Source organism: Pangasianodon hypophthalmus, chromosome 19 (assembly GCF_027358585.1).
Source record: "Pangasianodon hypophthalmus isolate fPanHyp1 chromosome 19, fPanHyp1.pri, whole genome shotgun sequence".
Lineage (NCBI taxonomy): Eukaryota > Metazoa > Chordata > Actinopteri > Siluriformes > Pangasiidae > Pangasianodon > Pangasianodon hypophthalmus.
The window spans coordinates 17,744,452-17,760,512 of NC_069728.1; the positions used below are offsets into that span (position 1 = coordinate 17,744,452).

The 16,061-nt window shown below is 38.5% G+C and overlaps 1 protein-coding gene across 5 annotated transcripts in view; it reads left to right on the forward strand.

Annotated features, from left to right (window-relative positions):
• syne1a (spectrin repeat containing, nuclear envelope 1a) overlaps positions 1 to 16,061 on the forward strand; it is a 217,340-nt gene that overhangs the window by 43,763 nt on the left and 157,516 nt on the right. For all 5 annotated transcript variants that reach the window (XM_034313740.2, XM_034313739.2, XM_053242235.1 and 2 more), the window contains 11 exons: positions 1,722 to 1,859; positions 2,925 to 3,089; positions 3,198 to 3,310; positions 4,215 to 4,383; positions 6,087 to 6,183; positions 10,715 to 10,911; positions 12,516 to 12,680; positions 13,650 to 13,805; positions 14,262 to 14,405; positions 14,583 to 14,732; positions 15,623 to 15,781. In XM_034313740.2, coding sequence (XP_034169631.2) covers positions 1,722 to 1,859; positions 2,925 to 3,089; positions 3,198 to 3,310; positions 4,215 to 4,383; positions 6,087 to 6,183; positions 10,715 to 10,911; positions 12,516 to 12,680; positions 13,650 to 13,805; positions 14,262 to 14,405; positions 14,583 to 14,732; positions 15,623 to 15,781 — 1,653 coding nt within the window. The remainder of the gene's footprint in view (positions 1 to 1,721; positions 1,860 to 2,924; positions 3,090 to 3,197; positions 3,311 to 4,214; positions 4,384 to 6,086; positions 6,184 to 10,714; positions 10,912 to 12,515; positions 12,681 to 13,649; positions 13,806 to 14,261; positions 14,406 to 14,582; positions 14,733 to 15,622; positions 15,782 to 16,061) is intronic.

Genomic DNA, 16,061 nt, shown 5'->3' on the forward strand with positions numbered 1-16,061 from the left:
TAAGGAGATAAAGTTTATTTAACATTTTTGAAAGGAGTCTCCAGTGTAAGTACTTTGTAACAGTCAGTAGGTTTTCCCTTAATGTGAAACGAGGAGTGTTTTTTTTTTTAATTATTAACGTCAAGAAAGAGAAAAAAAGAGGAGCTGGCGGGGGAACAAGCTGCTTATTATTGCTGCTGTAACATAAGTCAGAACAGGAATTAACTTTTGTTTAGTGGACATTTCACAGCATTAAATGTAACTATAAATGGATAAAAAGTATGCTTTGTTATTCATTAATAAAAAAAATCGTGAATGTTAGCAAATTGCTGTGGTATAAACAAAGCTGTGGTATAAACACGACGTGTTTCATAATGTTTCATAATCAACTTCGGTCACTGATTATCTTCCTATAAGAGCAGCTAATTGTCTTTCTTTCCTTGTTTAAAAAAGTAATTATTAAGACATTTTAACTAAATTTCACTGGTGTATATTACAGTATATTATTAGACTTTATTAGAAGTACCTGACCATAACCAACTGAACCTGTGCTGTAAAAGGAAGTGATGAGCCAGCAGTCGGCTGCTGGTGTGTGTAATGAGTGTGTGTCAGTGGGCCGCCGGCCTGCGGGTGTGTTCCATATTTAACTAAGAGCTCAATGGGGAACCACATCGGAAAAGAGGGAGAGGAATATAAAAAGTGTGTGTACTCGAGCAAACTGCATGTGGCTTTTTTTTTTTTTTTTGGCTTCCTCGTATTCTTTTGTTCCTTTGGGTTTTTTTTAATGTTTGCATTTCTTCTTTTAATTTAATATTTAGACATAACCACTATATGTCATGCTGAAATTGCTGTTTTGGCTGTAAATACTGTAAAACTATTGGAGGTTAATGTTAAATACAGGGTGTCCCAAAAGTCAGAAACCAATAGGGATATGTTAAATATGTCGCTCTGAATACGTTGAGCAAAATCCACAAAAACCTGATACAGCAGCTGAGAAAAATCGTAGAGCATAAGGGTGAACATGTAGAGCATATGTTGCGTGATAATAAATACAACATTATGTATACGTCGTTTTGCGATCACTGATGTATCTAAATATGACACTATTAGTTAATTAACAGTTAAAGGCAATATTTTTCTTCACTGAGGAGTTTATAGGAGTCTGCATATTAATCATTATTTAATTTTTTTATGGATGAAATAATGAACAACGCTTAAGGGTAGCTGAAAGTGTTGCAGATGAGTGCTTGGTAAGCGTATCCTTCATAGGCATGTTCATTATAGGAGAGCACATCAAGTTAACAAAAGCATTGCCATTATTTTTTATTTATATATGTGATAAAATTGATTATATTCAGTCTAAGTCATGTTTTCTAACTTGCTTCCAATTTTGTGATGATTCATCTACTATCTATATTCCACCAAATTTTTTCGCCTCCTATGTCACCAGGTGGTACGGGCATTATGTTTTCAAGATTCTCGTTAAAGCCATATCTCAAGAATGAGTGGTTGAATGTTTGTAGGATTTTTATGGAATTATCATCGTAACCAGCAGAGATGAACTGATTCGATTTTGGAATCGGTCCAAACAGTGTTTTTCTTCAATAGCTTCCTCAATGTGTGATGTATATTTAAACTGTAGTTCTGGCATAGACATAAGTAACAAGAAGGAGTAGAGTTGACTTCTGCTGTTCCTAATCATAGTATATCTTGCTCTGTTTGTGTATTTTGTCTTTTCTCAGGTCTTTAAACATTTCCGTGAGCAGTATGAGATGAGGAGGAGACAAGTGGAGTCCTGCATTCAGTCCACTCAGAAGGACGGCATGCTCACTTCAGACCAAGCTCTGGTTAAACAGGCCTGGGAGAGACTATCTGCTAGAGTAAGACACACACACAGACACACACACACACACACACATACACACACACATATGTACATACGCACACGTGCATGTATATACATCATTACAAAAAATAACTTTACTCCATTTAACTTTAGTGCAACTTTGGTTTTAAGGTAACGCCTTTTTTTGAAGAGGCTACATTGAGCTTTCATAACACATTCATAAGCATTTCCGTATATTGTTAACGTCATGCTGGATGATTTATGAAAGGCTCATGTCAAAACTTGTGCAGGGATTCCCAAACTTTGTGTGCAAACAACCCCAAATGGATGTTTTGAATTTTCTGACACCTCAAGCCTTGACCATTCTTCTAGATTTATAATTTATGATAAATCTGTGATAATATACAATAAATGTTTCTGCATATTTTCGGGTTGGTTTTCTTGACATCTGTTTTTCCACTGAGCCAGAGTCACTCATTGTTGTCCAGGATCTAGCAGAGATGGGTGTGGACAGAGAAATTTGTCTGTTTTTATTGCTGAACTCCTGCGTTAGTGCTGCGAGCCAGGATAGCGGAAATACTGTAATTTACGTACACTCTTAATTTACATGTGGCTTTAATGAAAGTCACTTTCAGTAATGAAAAAAAATTGCTTCATAGTCGGAGCAATATTTAATGTTAATTAAATATTAATAACAGTCCATATGTAAATCAAGCGACCCCACATGGGGTTGCGACCCCTAGTCTGGGAAAACATGTTATATAGTATGTAAGGAATAAACTTGGTGTTGTGCTGCTGTGGGAAAATAATCAGAGGTGGATGGTGTGATGATATGAAGTCACTGTTATCTGACACATTTGTGACAATATTGTCACAAATGTTTTATTCCTGTTTTTATCCACAGCAATTTGCTGATTATAACAGTGTGACCTCAAGTGTTTTATTCCTTACGTATAAACCGTCATGAGAGCTCATGTGCCGCGACACGTTTATGACGTCGTTCTGTAAACTTCGTTAACTAGTTTCCACAGTGGTAGTAAAACACTGAAACAAAAACAACAAAACATTGATTTTGGTTAATTGTGTTGTTTCCCTTCAGCTCCTGGAGTGGCATCTGCGGCTGGATGGTGGGTTGCCAGATCCTCTGGGTTCTGTAGGTGTATGGCTGCATCAGGCAGAGAAGATCCTCCAAGAGGAGCTGGCTCCTCAGCAGAGCCACGAGGAGACTGCCAATGCCATCCACCGAACACGGCAGCTCCATCAGGTAAATGAGAAATCACGGCGGGGAGGAGAGGGAAATGAGGAATGGTGTGTCCAAGCAGGAGAATGCAGGAGTGACTGTGATGGATGCCCGTGACATTGTTTTCCACAGGAGGTCCTCCGCCTCGTTGAAACGCACCAGCAGACTTTCCAGCGTTTCCACCGGGACCGGAGCGTCGGCAGCGTTCCTGTACCTGCCGAGCAGCTCCAAGACATGGCAGAGAGGTGTGAGAAAGAGAGATGCGTCAAGATTAAAGTCCTGATTACAGTGGTGAATTCAGCCAAAAGTGAAATTTACACCATTTGTGTATTTTACCACAAATAATCATCAGATGTATTAATTCTAATTAGGTGCTGAAGTTACGCTGCTAACCTTGCTAACTCATAAGAGAAGCCTACAGCTACCAGTTTAGCATAAAACTACATACCAACAGTTTTGCAAGAAACGATCACGTAAAACATCAAATAGAAGGCGTGGCCAAGGATCTGAATTCTCGATTCTGATTGGTCAGAAAGTGTTGATTCATTTTATATAGTAGCAGCTCTGACAGTAGTTCTGGCTACAAGGCAAATCACAAGTTTATATTAATGCACTTGTTGTCGTGAATTATTATTTATGTTTATTAACTTTTTATTCATTATATATGAATAATATCATACTTTTTTTAAATCTGTTTTTAGTTAGATTTAATGTTGCACATCAAGTTAGTTCCTGTCGTCTTTTACGTTATAGCAGCTAGAAACAGTCGTTCCCTTTCCAGCCTGTCTTTTTTTTTTATGTCTTAAAGTTAATAATAACAATAAGCAGCTTATCATGTTACGAGAAAACCACAAAGCGTGAAACTTCTGTCAGCTGTTACAGCTGTTACAGTGATGACACTGGAGACTCCTTCCACAAATGTTAAATAAACATCTCATTTTTTAAAATCTGTTTATGTTGAGCGTCCATCCCTGAGCTGTTAATAGAGAAACTATAAGGCATTACAACATTAATATAAACCTATGATTTGCTGCTGCACTACTGTCAGAGCTGCTGTTATAGAAAACTAATCAACACCAATCAGAATTCAGCAGCTCTGTGGTGTGATATCAAACCATAACCCCTTACTGCCTGTCTGACGTCTAACAGATTAAACTACATATCTACCTCCTCACACGCTCATCTGAGCAAACTGGAATTCTGGGAGTGGAGATACCGCATGCTGGGCTTCCTGTCGCTGGGCGAATCCAAGCTGAAATCCTGGATAATTAAATACGGACGACGGGAAACAACTGAGCTCCTGCTCCAGAGCTACGTGGTGAGTGTAGAGTCAGCCTGATCAAATGATCTGATCGAACGATTAAACACGGCTCGTATGCTCGGATTTCATTTCACCTTAACATCAACTTTTTTAAGTTCTCAGAAAACTGAAGGCAAACACATTGTTACAAATTCGTGACACAAGTGCAGGGATGGAAAGTAACAAGCTGCATGTACTTGTTGTTGTACTTGAATACATGGTTCACTGTAATGGTATGTTTTTGCATATAATTAAATCAAAGTATTTGATTTTTTTTAAAAAATTAAATATTCGGCTTGGCCACAGTAGTTTTCGATCACTGTTTTGATCACAATAATAATAAGTTTAACCCCAGAAGGCTTTCAGCCAATTAAAAGATCGTATGTGCAGATTTTTTAAATAATTCAATTTCGAGAGCCAATCAAAATAAAACCTGCTGAAACTCTAAACTTTAGATGCTTAGCAGAGATGTCTGAGATGTTGAGCATCCCTGATCCTATTGATCACGTATCTTCAGTTTTAAACAGCGTGACAATGATTTGTGAGCTAAAACCCATGGAGGTATCAACATTTCGCAGCTCAACATCCAACTCGAGTAAATGTGTACAGGTTAGCTAGCTCAGTGAGCTAGACTAGCTAGCCAGATCTTTCGATGGTTTGCAGTATGAAACCTCGGTATTAAACTTATAATGTCACTTCGATGTTTGGTCCCGACTGCCTGTTGTGTTAAATGTATCAGTGTTGCTACAGCATACTGTATATGTTAATGTGTAAGGGGCGTCTCTGCTAGGTAGCTAACTCTGTAGCTATTAACATGAGCTAGCTAGCTAATCATCTCAGCAATTTACTGAAACCCTAACAGCATTTGGTTGGCCAGTTAATGCTACTTAATTTCCAGTAAGCTATGCTGAAGCGAACACCACCTCCATTATGAACAGTATATAAAGAAAGGTAAGTTTAGCTGGAAAGCTAGCTAGCTCATTTAATTTAAGTATTCGTGAGTAGTTTTTCACCAGATGACTTATTTATGTACTTACATGAGTAACTATCTTAATCACTGCTTTTTACATTTACTTTTTACTTTTACTCAAATCAGCATGTTTTATTCTCTTTCCACCATAGTTACACCTTCAATCATCTCTACACCAAAAGCATTCTATAAAATTACACATTTTATACAGAATGCTACTGAATATTTTTAATTGGTATTAAATGCTAATGATTCTTATGATGGCGTGTTTTATATCCCTTAATCCCAGCCGTCCTAAAAACCATCACAGTCCATTAGAAGTATCATGTAAAAGAATGTAATTGGAATTGGTTTAATGGTTTCCATCAGACTCTTATTACTACTGCTAATAAATTCCACTAGAACTCAACAGGACCTCATGATGGGAACAGGATTACCATCGGAATAAATTAGATAATCCGTTAGGTACAACACATTTTAATAAATTTCCACTACAGACCTCCAGAAACGCATTAAAAACCATTAGGACTCACTACAAATCTCTAATGGTTTCTAATATATATATATATATATATATATATATATATATATATATGTATATATATATGTATATGTGTGTGTGTGTGTATATTTTTTTAGCATAGAGCTAGTTTCAAGTGTACTGAGGAGTCCAAATTAATTTGCTAAACCTGAGGTAAATTTATTTTTCCATCATTAACCTGTTTGTTCTGTTTGTTTGTTCTGTCACTAGTCATTTGTCGAAGGTGAGCACTTCTTCCAAAAGTACGACTCCATCTACGAGGCTCTAAAGAAGGCCGCCGTGCTTTACATAAGTGCTGACACTTCAGGTGAGAGTCTTGATCATGAAAAAAAATATTTACAGAAATCGTGTCTGCATGCATTATTTTAAATGGTTAATCTGTACGTGTCAGAGCTTTTCATCAGTGCTATGCTTGACATGAAATTACACAGATGTGTGATCAGATTTAGTTTATCTTCTTCCAGGAGCCTTGTTAAGATCTGGAATGTCGACGACAATTAGCACATTTTATTTAAAGTGGCCGTGAAGTGGCTCGTGTGTTATTGTACACCTGCTCATTCATGCAGTTATCCAAACAGCCAATCATGTGGCAGCATAAAAATCATGGCATAAAATCATGCAGATACAGGTCAGATAATGTTCACATCCAACATGGTTAAGACGTTGGACTTATTGGAAGGTTGAGAGTTTAAATCCCAGCACCACCAAGCTGCCACTGCTGGGCCCTTGAGCAAGGCCCTTAACCCTCAACTGCCAAATGCCTTAAATGTCAATGTAAACTAGGAAAATGGGATCTCAGTGACTCTGGCTGTGGTGCGGGTGTTGGTGCCAGTTTGAGTATTTCAGAAACTGATTTTTCACACAGAACAATCTCTAGAGTTTACACAGAATGGTGCAAAAAGCAAAAAACATCCAGTTCTGTGGGCACCTTGTTGCTGATCATTCTCGGCCAGACTGGTTCGAGCTGAAAAGAAGGCTATGGTAACTCAGATAACCACTCTTTACAACCGTCATGAGCAGAAAAGCATCTCAAAAACATAGCACGTAAAACCACGAGGCGGATAGGCTACAACAGAAGAAGATCATTCAGGTTTAACTCTTGACCTCCAAGAACAGGAGTCTGACGCTACAGTAGGCACAGGTTCACCCGAACTGGACAGAAAAAACGTCACCTAGTCTTTTTCCGATTTTCAACTGTAGCATCGAACATACTGTTACATACTTGTTTTGACTGAAAAAAAATTAAAAGATCAGTCTTCTTTTCCCCCCACCAATAGAAACAGCAGATGAGCCCATCGACATATGAATCTGAAATGACTGATAGTTGCATAGGTGTTTTGAACTCTCGGATATTAATTGATGCTTTACTGGAAGCCCCGCCCCCTTTTCTTCTATCTCATACAAGTAATGTTTTTGCCGTGTTCTTGCTCTCTGTCATGGTAAACGGAGAATGTTTCGAGGTCATTCGTGTGAAATAACATTAGACAAGTACTATATTTACTAGAGATGCAACAAAGATTATGGTCAAAAATGGAATTTATTTTTTGTCTGAAAGGGTTTTAGGAGCATGTGCAGTTACTGTAGAGCATTTGATTGGATGCAAATTAAATACACGATGAGTCATTGAAAATTTTTCACATTTCTGAAAATGACAAGCTATAAAATTAATATCAGAATATCTACAAAACACATTTTTGTCTTTTTTACATATATATATATAAGTAAGTTATATAAATAAGTTTAAATATGCCTTGCAGAATCTGCAAAATGTTGATTATTTAAAATCGTAAAGATTTTAGAGATCATAAAAATTGCATTTTGTTTTTGTTATTTAGTCCAGAAGTTTACATATAGTCCACAAGACACAATAATAGCTGAATTTACACAAATGAACCAGTTCAAAAGTTAACATTTGCTCAATTTTTAATATTGTGTATTGTTACTTGGATGATCAACAACTATTTTTATGTTTTGTGATAGTTATTCATGAGGCCCTTGTTTGTCCTGAGCATTTAAATTGCTCACTGTTCTTCAGAAAAAATCCACTTCTGCATATTTGACCCCTTTCCAACAGCAGCTGTATGATGCTGAGATCCATCTTTTCACACTGAGGACAGCTGAGGGATTCGTGCAAATATAAAATTGTAAACATTCACTGATGCTCAAGAAGGCAACATGATACATTAAGAACCAGGGGGGTGTAAACTTTTGAACAGGATGATCGGTGTAAATTGTTATTATTTTGTCTTCTGGGAAACATTTAAATCTCTTATGTAGTTTCTGAAGGGCAGTACTAAATGAAAAAAAGGTATTTAAGCAAAATAATAACGATGTACACCGATCGTACACTGGCTTATTTGTGTCCACAATGCCAAAGGAATTGTACAAATATGTGGGCCATAAAGTACAAGGGCACTTTACAAATGTTTCGTCTGCCTACTTAGTACATCATGTACACACACACAAATTACACATACATTTTAAATGATGTACTTTATTTAGGATCTCAGTAAAACAGGGTAAAAATCTTGAAATCAAGTCCTTCCATATTTGCAGAGCAAATTGTGATTCCTTCTTAAAGAGCGTTTATAAGACAGAGATATTATCACAGTGTACACAAGAGAAAGCATCTCGGGCGGTTTATTTGTGCTCTGAGTTCACTATCTCTGTGTCCTCAGGGTGGAATTGTAGTTACTATCAGACGTCGTTCTGAACCTCAGTGAGATCAATCCTTATGGGGTTCAATAGTCAATCAGTCTCAGCCTGCAGCATCCTCTCCTCACACACATACACAAGCACACGCACACACACACACCCGCACACATGCTCGACCTGTCTCATCGCTCGTCTCGTTCTCCTCAGGCGCTGGGTAAATGAGGTTTTCCCCAGCACTGTATTCAGCAGGGAGTCTCACTCCATTAGTGGAGATGTTCTAATGGGTTCCTCTCAGGCCCGTAGCTGCACTAACATGTTGCTCTCACCCCGCCTGTGGCTACGAGCTCCACAGAGGAAGCAGGGCGTCTTTTCTCAGCTCTCCGCGCTGTGATTGGTGCAGGTTAAAATGTCCCCCGTGAGCCAATGACATCGTCCTGTTCTGCATAACATAACAAGCAGTTTGGGTTTTGTTGAGAAGGACCTTTAGGGTGTGAATATATACATATATATATATATATATATATATATATATATATATATATATATATATATATATATATATATATATATATACAAGCAAGGTTTTCCAAACCAGCTACAGATATTAAAAACAGTGTAATATGAACTCCTTTAATGTTTCTTATGTGTTTTTTATGACTAGACGTTGTGTCATCACCAACATTTTTTGTCTAATGATGAAAATGATAAGGTCAGAAATCCATTTGCAAAGGATTGACAGAAATTCAGTCAACTGAAATCATGTAAGAAAGAGTTTTAGCATTTTATTTTATTTTACTTTATTCGATTTTTGTAAGTTTCAACTCTTAATTCTCTGCTGTTTTTTGTTTGTTTGTCATATTTTTTAAAGTCCATTTATTGAAGTTTAAATTTGCACATTTATCAATTTTCATTTTTATGCATTCACCTTCAGAATTTACACTGGATGCTGCACGTCTCAAATTTACTGAATCGTGATGATGTCAGGGCCAAGAGAGTAAAACTGGGTGTGCTCTCAGGGTGGGAGGGGCATACTCTCTCTTTCCTCAGTTCAGTTCAATTCAATTTTATTTGTATAGCACTTTTAACAATGGACACTGTCACAAAGCAGCTTTACAGAAAAATATAAATTGATAAGATAAAAAAGATATAAATTTTTTAATTTATACAATTATAAATTTATCCATAATGAGCAAGCCAGAGGCAACGGTGGTGAGGAAAAACTCCCTGAGACAATACGAGGAAGAAACCTTAAGAGGAACCAGACTCAAAAGGGAACAGATCCTCATCTGAGTGACACCGGATAGTGCGATTATCAATAATTTCTCTTCTGTAACTGTATACTATATGGACAACAAGTGCAATTGTGAAAACAGGAAATTCATTATAGTTTCCAAATGAAGTCTATTTTGTTGAAAGTCACTCAACTGGTCACTGATGGAGACTTGAGTGCAAAACTGTTTGTGGCAATTGCAATCCTAATGCTATCATAGCACTTGTAATCCTAAGCCATCGTAGCAAAACTGTTCGTATCAATTGCCGTCCAAAGCCATCTTCATGGTTTTTAAGTGGTACCATCCACTGTAATCTCATGTGTCTTTAGTCTGTCCATGTGGGCCATCCTCAGCAGTAGAGAGTGATTTCCATGAGATGAGAGCTCCAACCAGAAGTAGGGCATCAGGCTGGATCAGGCAGGTCCGGAGAGCAGAAGGGGTCAGGATCACTGGTATCTCTGGAGTAGCATTTGTAATTTCCTGCCAATGAGAGCAGCACTAGCCAATCGTGGGCATCTGTGAGCTCATGTATGCGGATGAGGGTGGATACCGCTTTCCTCCGAGCGTGTTACACTGCACTGTGACGCAGTAGTGTGAAAAGATGTGCTTGGTTGGCTTCATGTGTCTCAGAGGAAGCACGTGTTAGCCTTGGTTAGTAGATGTTGTATGATGGGGAGAGCTGGTGGGTGGGTGGAAATTGGCAGATGATGAAAATTGGGGAGAAAAATGGGGGGGAGAGTAAGAGAAAGGCAAAACGAACACGTTCTATTCCTCATGTGGACAACGTGATCCTCTGTAGACCCTGGTACATTCTGCGTACGTTATCAAGTTTGGACATGTTTTTATACACAAAACACTAAACTGAAGCCTTAGTGTGCCTCTGTTTAAACGTGTGTGTGTGTGTGTGTGCAGTTGAGAAGAGGGTGAAGCGCTTCCTGAGAGACGTGGCTGATCAGTGGAGGAGTCTGGCGGTGGAGGTGCGCAGCGTCAGGTCCATGCTGGAGGAGGTTCAGGGGAACTGGGAGAAGTACAGCAGCTATGTGGCGTCTCTGCAGGCCTGGCTGGAGGACGCTGAACGAGCGCTGAGACAGCCAGAGAACACTAAACGAGTGAGTGACACCACACATGGTGTGTATGAGGAGTGGAGATGGAGATATTACATAAGCCCCGCCCTTCAGTTTAAAAAAAAAAACAAAGAGTCAATCGCCTTGCTGATAAAGGTGTAAGCAGGAAAAATTCAAACTTAATAATTAATTCATTTAGTGGATGAGTAAGCAATAAAACACTTGGGGGTGTGTGCAGTTGTAGGAAAATAATCAACAATGGAGTGATGTGTTGAAGCGGAGTTATGGTGCGTTCAAGTCATGTCAGAAAGATCGTATTTACGAGTTGAACGCACATGAACGCCACCACAAAGTCCCGATTACGAGTGGGAAACTCGGGATTTTCTTTGAGCTCCGCATTTCCGAGTTGGGGGCGAGTTAGAAAGAAAACGTGGAGGAATCAGTGGATGCAACGACTGTAGTTGACAGTAAATTTGTTGAAATTGAATTGGTATTAGCAATGACATGTCTTTGTCAGGCTTTTTTATTTACAATAAAACAAGCTAATTGCCTGCACAAAATACAATAGCATTGTACAGTTATGATATAATGATATAATTATGATACGATATAGTAACAAAAACTTGCTGTATTTTTTTGGTACTTAATTAAGAGAAGGTACACCGCCATCTTGCTCCGACCCAAGTGACTTAAACGCACCTGACGTCATAATTACGACTTCCCAACTCGTAAATACGAACTTCCCAGGAGCACTTGAACGCACAGTTACTGTTACCAGCCCAAAATTGATTATTTTTCTATAGCTGCATGTCCCTAAATGTTTATTTCCTCTTATACCACAGAAACCTGGCAACGATATATAGTTCTGTGTATAGTTACATTTAATGTTGTTCCTTATGTTACAGCAGCTTTAAACAGTCGTTTCTTCTCTAACATTCCTATTTTCTCTTTCTTGAAGTTAAGTTAAGACAAAAAAAAACCACAGTTTGTCATTTTACCAAAAAACTGCAAAGCATAAACAACTCTGTTTTGAAGATGTCATAAAACATAAAGTACAAAAAGTCCATGTGCGAGTTGTTACCATAGAAACGATAGCATATGAAAATGAGCGCATTAATATAAACCCACCTTCTGACCAATGACAATCCAGAATTCAACAGTTTCTCACAAAAATAACATGTTGCTAATGTTAAGAAACGGGTTAATGCTATCTACAAAGCTTTAATCTTAGCATACAGGTCTGGAGTCCATCTAGACCAGCACACCATTTAATATAATAAAATTTTTAAAAGACACACAAATGGGGGTAAAAAAAAATTATCTCTGTCCACTCCACATTTTAGGCTCGTTTTTATTCGCTTGATAAAATGCCTTTACATTTTGTCATGGATTTTGTGTACAATGTTGAATTATTTTTTATCATTTTGTTTTAAAAAAAATAATAAAAATTCCGTTAAAAAAATGAACACTTCTCTCGGTCACAGACATACAGTATATTACACAGACATGTCTTATCCTCCTCACACGGGAAGTGTAATTAGTCTGTCTGAGTGTAATCCCAGTTCAGCCGCTTTGCTGAAATCAGGTCAAAACATTTCCCATTGCACGCGTTTACTCTCTCTCTCTCTCTCTCTCTCGCTCGTCTGTAGGAGTTCTTCAGGACTCTTCCACACTGGATGGAGAATCACGCCGGCATGAACGCTGCAGGAAATTTCCTCATAGAGACGTGTGATGAAACAGTGGCTCGTGACCTGAAGCATCAGCTGCTGCTCCTCAACGGGAGATGGAGAGATTTATTCACTAAAGCCAAACAGGTGAAAATCCAGCACTTGCTGTTAATTATATTAAATAGTTTTGGACTGGGTAGAGGGTAGCGTTTGCACCTCTCAGCTCCAGATTCGATCCTGAGCTCTGGTTATTGTCTGTCTGGAGTCTCACATGTTCTCCCTGTGACTGCTTGGGTCTCCTCCGGGTTCTCCGGTTTCCTCAGACCTCCAAAAAAGCACGGTGGTGGGTGGATTGGTGACTCTAAATTGCCCCATGTGTGAACGAGTGAGAATGAGAATGCACTGACTTCTCATCCAGCGTGTATTCTCACCTCACGTCCAGTGTTCCCGGGATAGACTCCAGAGCCACAGCCACCCTGACCACGATAAAGTGCTTACTGAAGACAGATGAATAAATAAATTAATGATCTATTGAACCATCCGTGATATGAACAGCACGCATCAAAAATGTTGAAATGGCTGTAAAATGCATTATTAATAAAAAGTACTCCAAATACAGTGAAAAATACAATGTTTCTAAGCATATTTAACAAACGAATTAACAATTACATGTAAAATATAGTTTGAAGAGTAAATAAATTATAATTTAAATGACCAAAACTATTGTAATTACAAAAAATGTAACATTATTTTAATATTTCATATTAAAATTTTTCTGACATATCTGCAAACTTTAGACAGCTTGAAATTTTAAATAAATATATCAGATACTGTATGTGTTGCATATATTTGTCACTGTCAACTATTCAGATTGGGGGAGCCAATACTTATGAGAGCAATACAAATCTGGAGTTACACATTATATCTTCTTAATATAGCTTCAAATGAACGGTCCATGAAAGTTTCTGTTATATTTGAGAATAATTTTTGACCCAGGCTTTATTATAGACCTTCTGTATGAAGACAATGAACTAGCACAAAGCTGATCTCTGAATCACTTGTCACTGAATTTTAAGTCTTTTTGTTCCACATGGAGTGAAATAAATGTCTCCACAGTACGCTCGTGTTCACGAGACTCAGACTCACAGCGAGACGGAGCTGCAGGACGCCGTCAAGGTTCTCCGAGACTTTTTAGAAACTTCAACAGCCAAACTCACCTCACCTGTCCAGGTGTCGCTACCGGACTTCAGAACGTTTGTGAGGAATGTTCAGGTAGAGATGAAGTCTCCTGAATTTAAGACAATACGATCATTTATTATAGTTGAATAAAGGTTTGATTGACAGCGCTGACTTTATAATGTGTTTCATTTTATTTACAATGTATTATTATTACTATTATTTTATCTCCTTCTTTCCGACAATTCGGTTAAACAGTAAAGATTCGGTGATTCAACTTCAATTTACAGTGATCTGATATGATTCAGTTCAGCACTGATTCACTTGCAGTGTATAGGGCACATGTCCTTGCACATAAAGTAACTGATTACTTCTGTCAATAAAATGGCCCAATATTATAAGCTTGTGAGATGAAATTAATGTGAGATGCAATATGTGACCTGGGTTCAATGTAAAAATGCTCCATGCACATCTCATGTAAATTCTGAACTTTGCTGCATTCATGGCCCTATCAACAGCCATGTCCTAAGACTTGCTTGGTGTGTTATGAAGGAGATCAAGCACAGGCTTCCAGCGATGGAGGTGAGATATAAAACGGCTGCTCGCACGGCTCAGCTCTGGACCAGAGACGCCAGCAGTGGTGATGGAAAGCAAGTCCTCGCTACTATGGCGTCCATTAAAGGGCAGCTATATAAGGTACATCTACAAGCTCATTATTCTTCTTAACATTCAAACATGCCAAATATTAGGACAGATCATTTCTCTCAAAGCCACCTTTAACACCTCGACTGTGCCGTACTTGGCTGTAGGCAGTGGTGCAACCACAGTGTGATGTTTGTGTGTGTGTGTGTGTGTGTGTGTGTGCTGTTTCAGATGAAGGAGAAATGTCCACTGGTGCTGAGAGAGTGTCACACCGTGCTTCCTGTGTTAGAAGAGCTGGAGGGACAAATCTCAGCCTTCTATCAGATCGCCGATCATGCAGGTCACATCATCGCTCAGCAGCACGACCAACATAAAAACCAGGTGAGGAGACGTGATAAACACACCAGTGGTGCTGAAGAGCTTCACGGTGGACTTAAGAGCTAACGTCCAGTGACCTGTCCCGATATAAGAAAATAACTTATCGGGACACTTCATTGAGCTTTGTATCGCCTATACCGAGTAAAGGATAAGAAAATAAGCTTAATTCTTTGTGTATTTAATTGTACACCACAGCAGTGTTTCATTCTTAAATCTGATTGGTCAGAAGATGTTGATTCATATTTTATAACAGCAGCTCTGGCAATAGTGCAGCTGCAAATCACAGGTCTATTTATAAATTAATGCACTCGTTTTAATACGTTAGTGTTTCTGTAGTAGCTCTGCTTCATTGTTGTAAAACAGCACACGCTGTCATGTTCTGTTTTTGACTTCACCTTCCAGCCTCCTTTCTTCTTTTCATCATCACAGGAGCTCTGGCTAAGCAGACTGCTAATGAGAATTAAATTTCCGTGGAGGATGAAATTTGATAGTGAAGCAGATGTGAGGGAGAGAGACAGAGACAGACGTCAGTTCTCCCATGTTTTAAAAATGTGTTTTAGCTGCACAGTAATATGATAATGATAAAATACGAATGAACTCTAAAGAGTTATTTACACTTGCGGTAATGGGTACACTCCAAATTACTTGCTTTCAAGTGGTAATTTAACACGCACACACACCAGCCAATCAGAAACGGGTATTTTTATGTGGTTATTCTCAGCGTATCTTCATGTTGGGAGGAAAACAAGTCAATGAGTTACTTTCCAAACAAACTCATAATGCGGTCAAAGTGATTTCATGGCTGATTTGTTTTAATAGTGATTCTTATGTTACAATGAATCAGTGTGTTATGCGTCAGTGCTTATGTGATTGTGTGTGTGTGTTTGCTACAGGAGTTGCTGTCGCAGCAGCAGAGCTGTAAGCGGTGTGTGTGCGCAGTGGAGCGCAGTTACCTGGCCCTGCAGAGGGCGCTCTGCTGCACGAAGACTCTCTACAACTTTGACGCGTCTCTCCTGCAAAACAGAGTCACCGAGCTTCAGACCACCGCCCAGGTCAGCTTACAGCTCCTTTAATCCTTCACTGATACATGTTGCTGTGTGGGTGTGTGTGTGTGTATATATACATACACACACACACACACACCCCACACTTAGCTAGGGACTCGTTGACGTAACAACACTTTGTATTGTTATTACACGTAACATACTGCATATCTTGTACATCCATTTTTGCACATCCTGTACATATATTTCATATCCTGTACATATTTTTCTTATTTCTTATTTTTTCTTTTTAAATTTTAACATTAATGTAGTATTTAATGCACAGTCT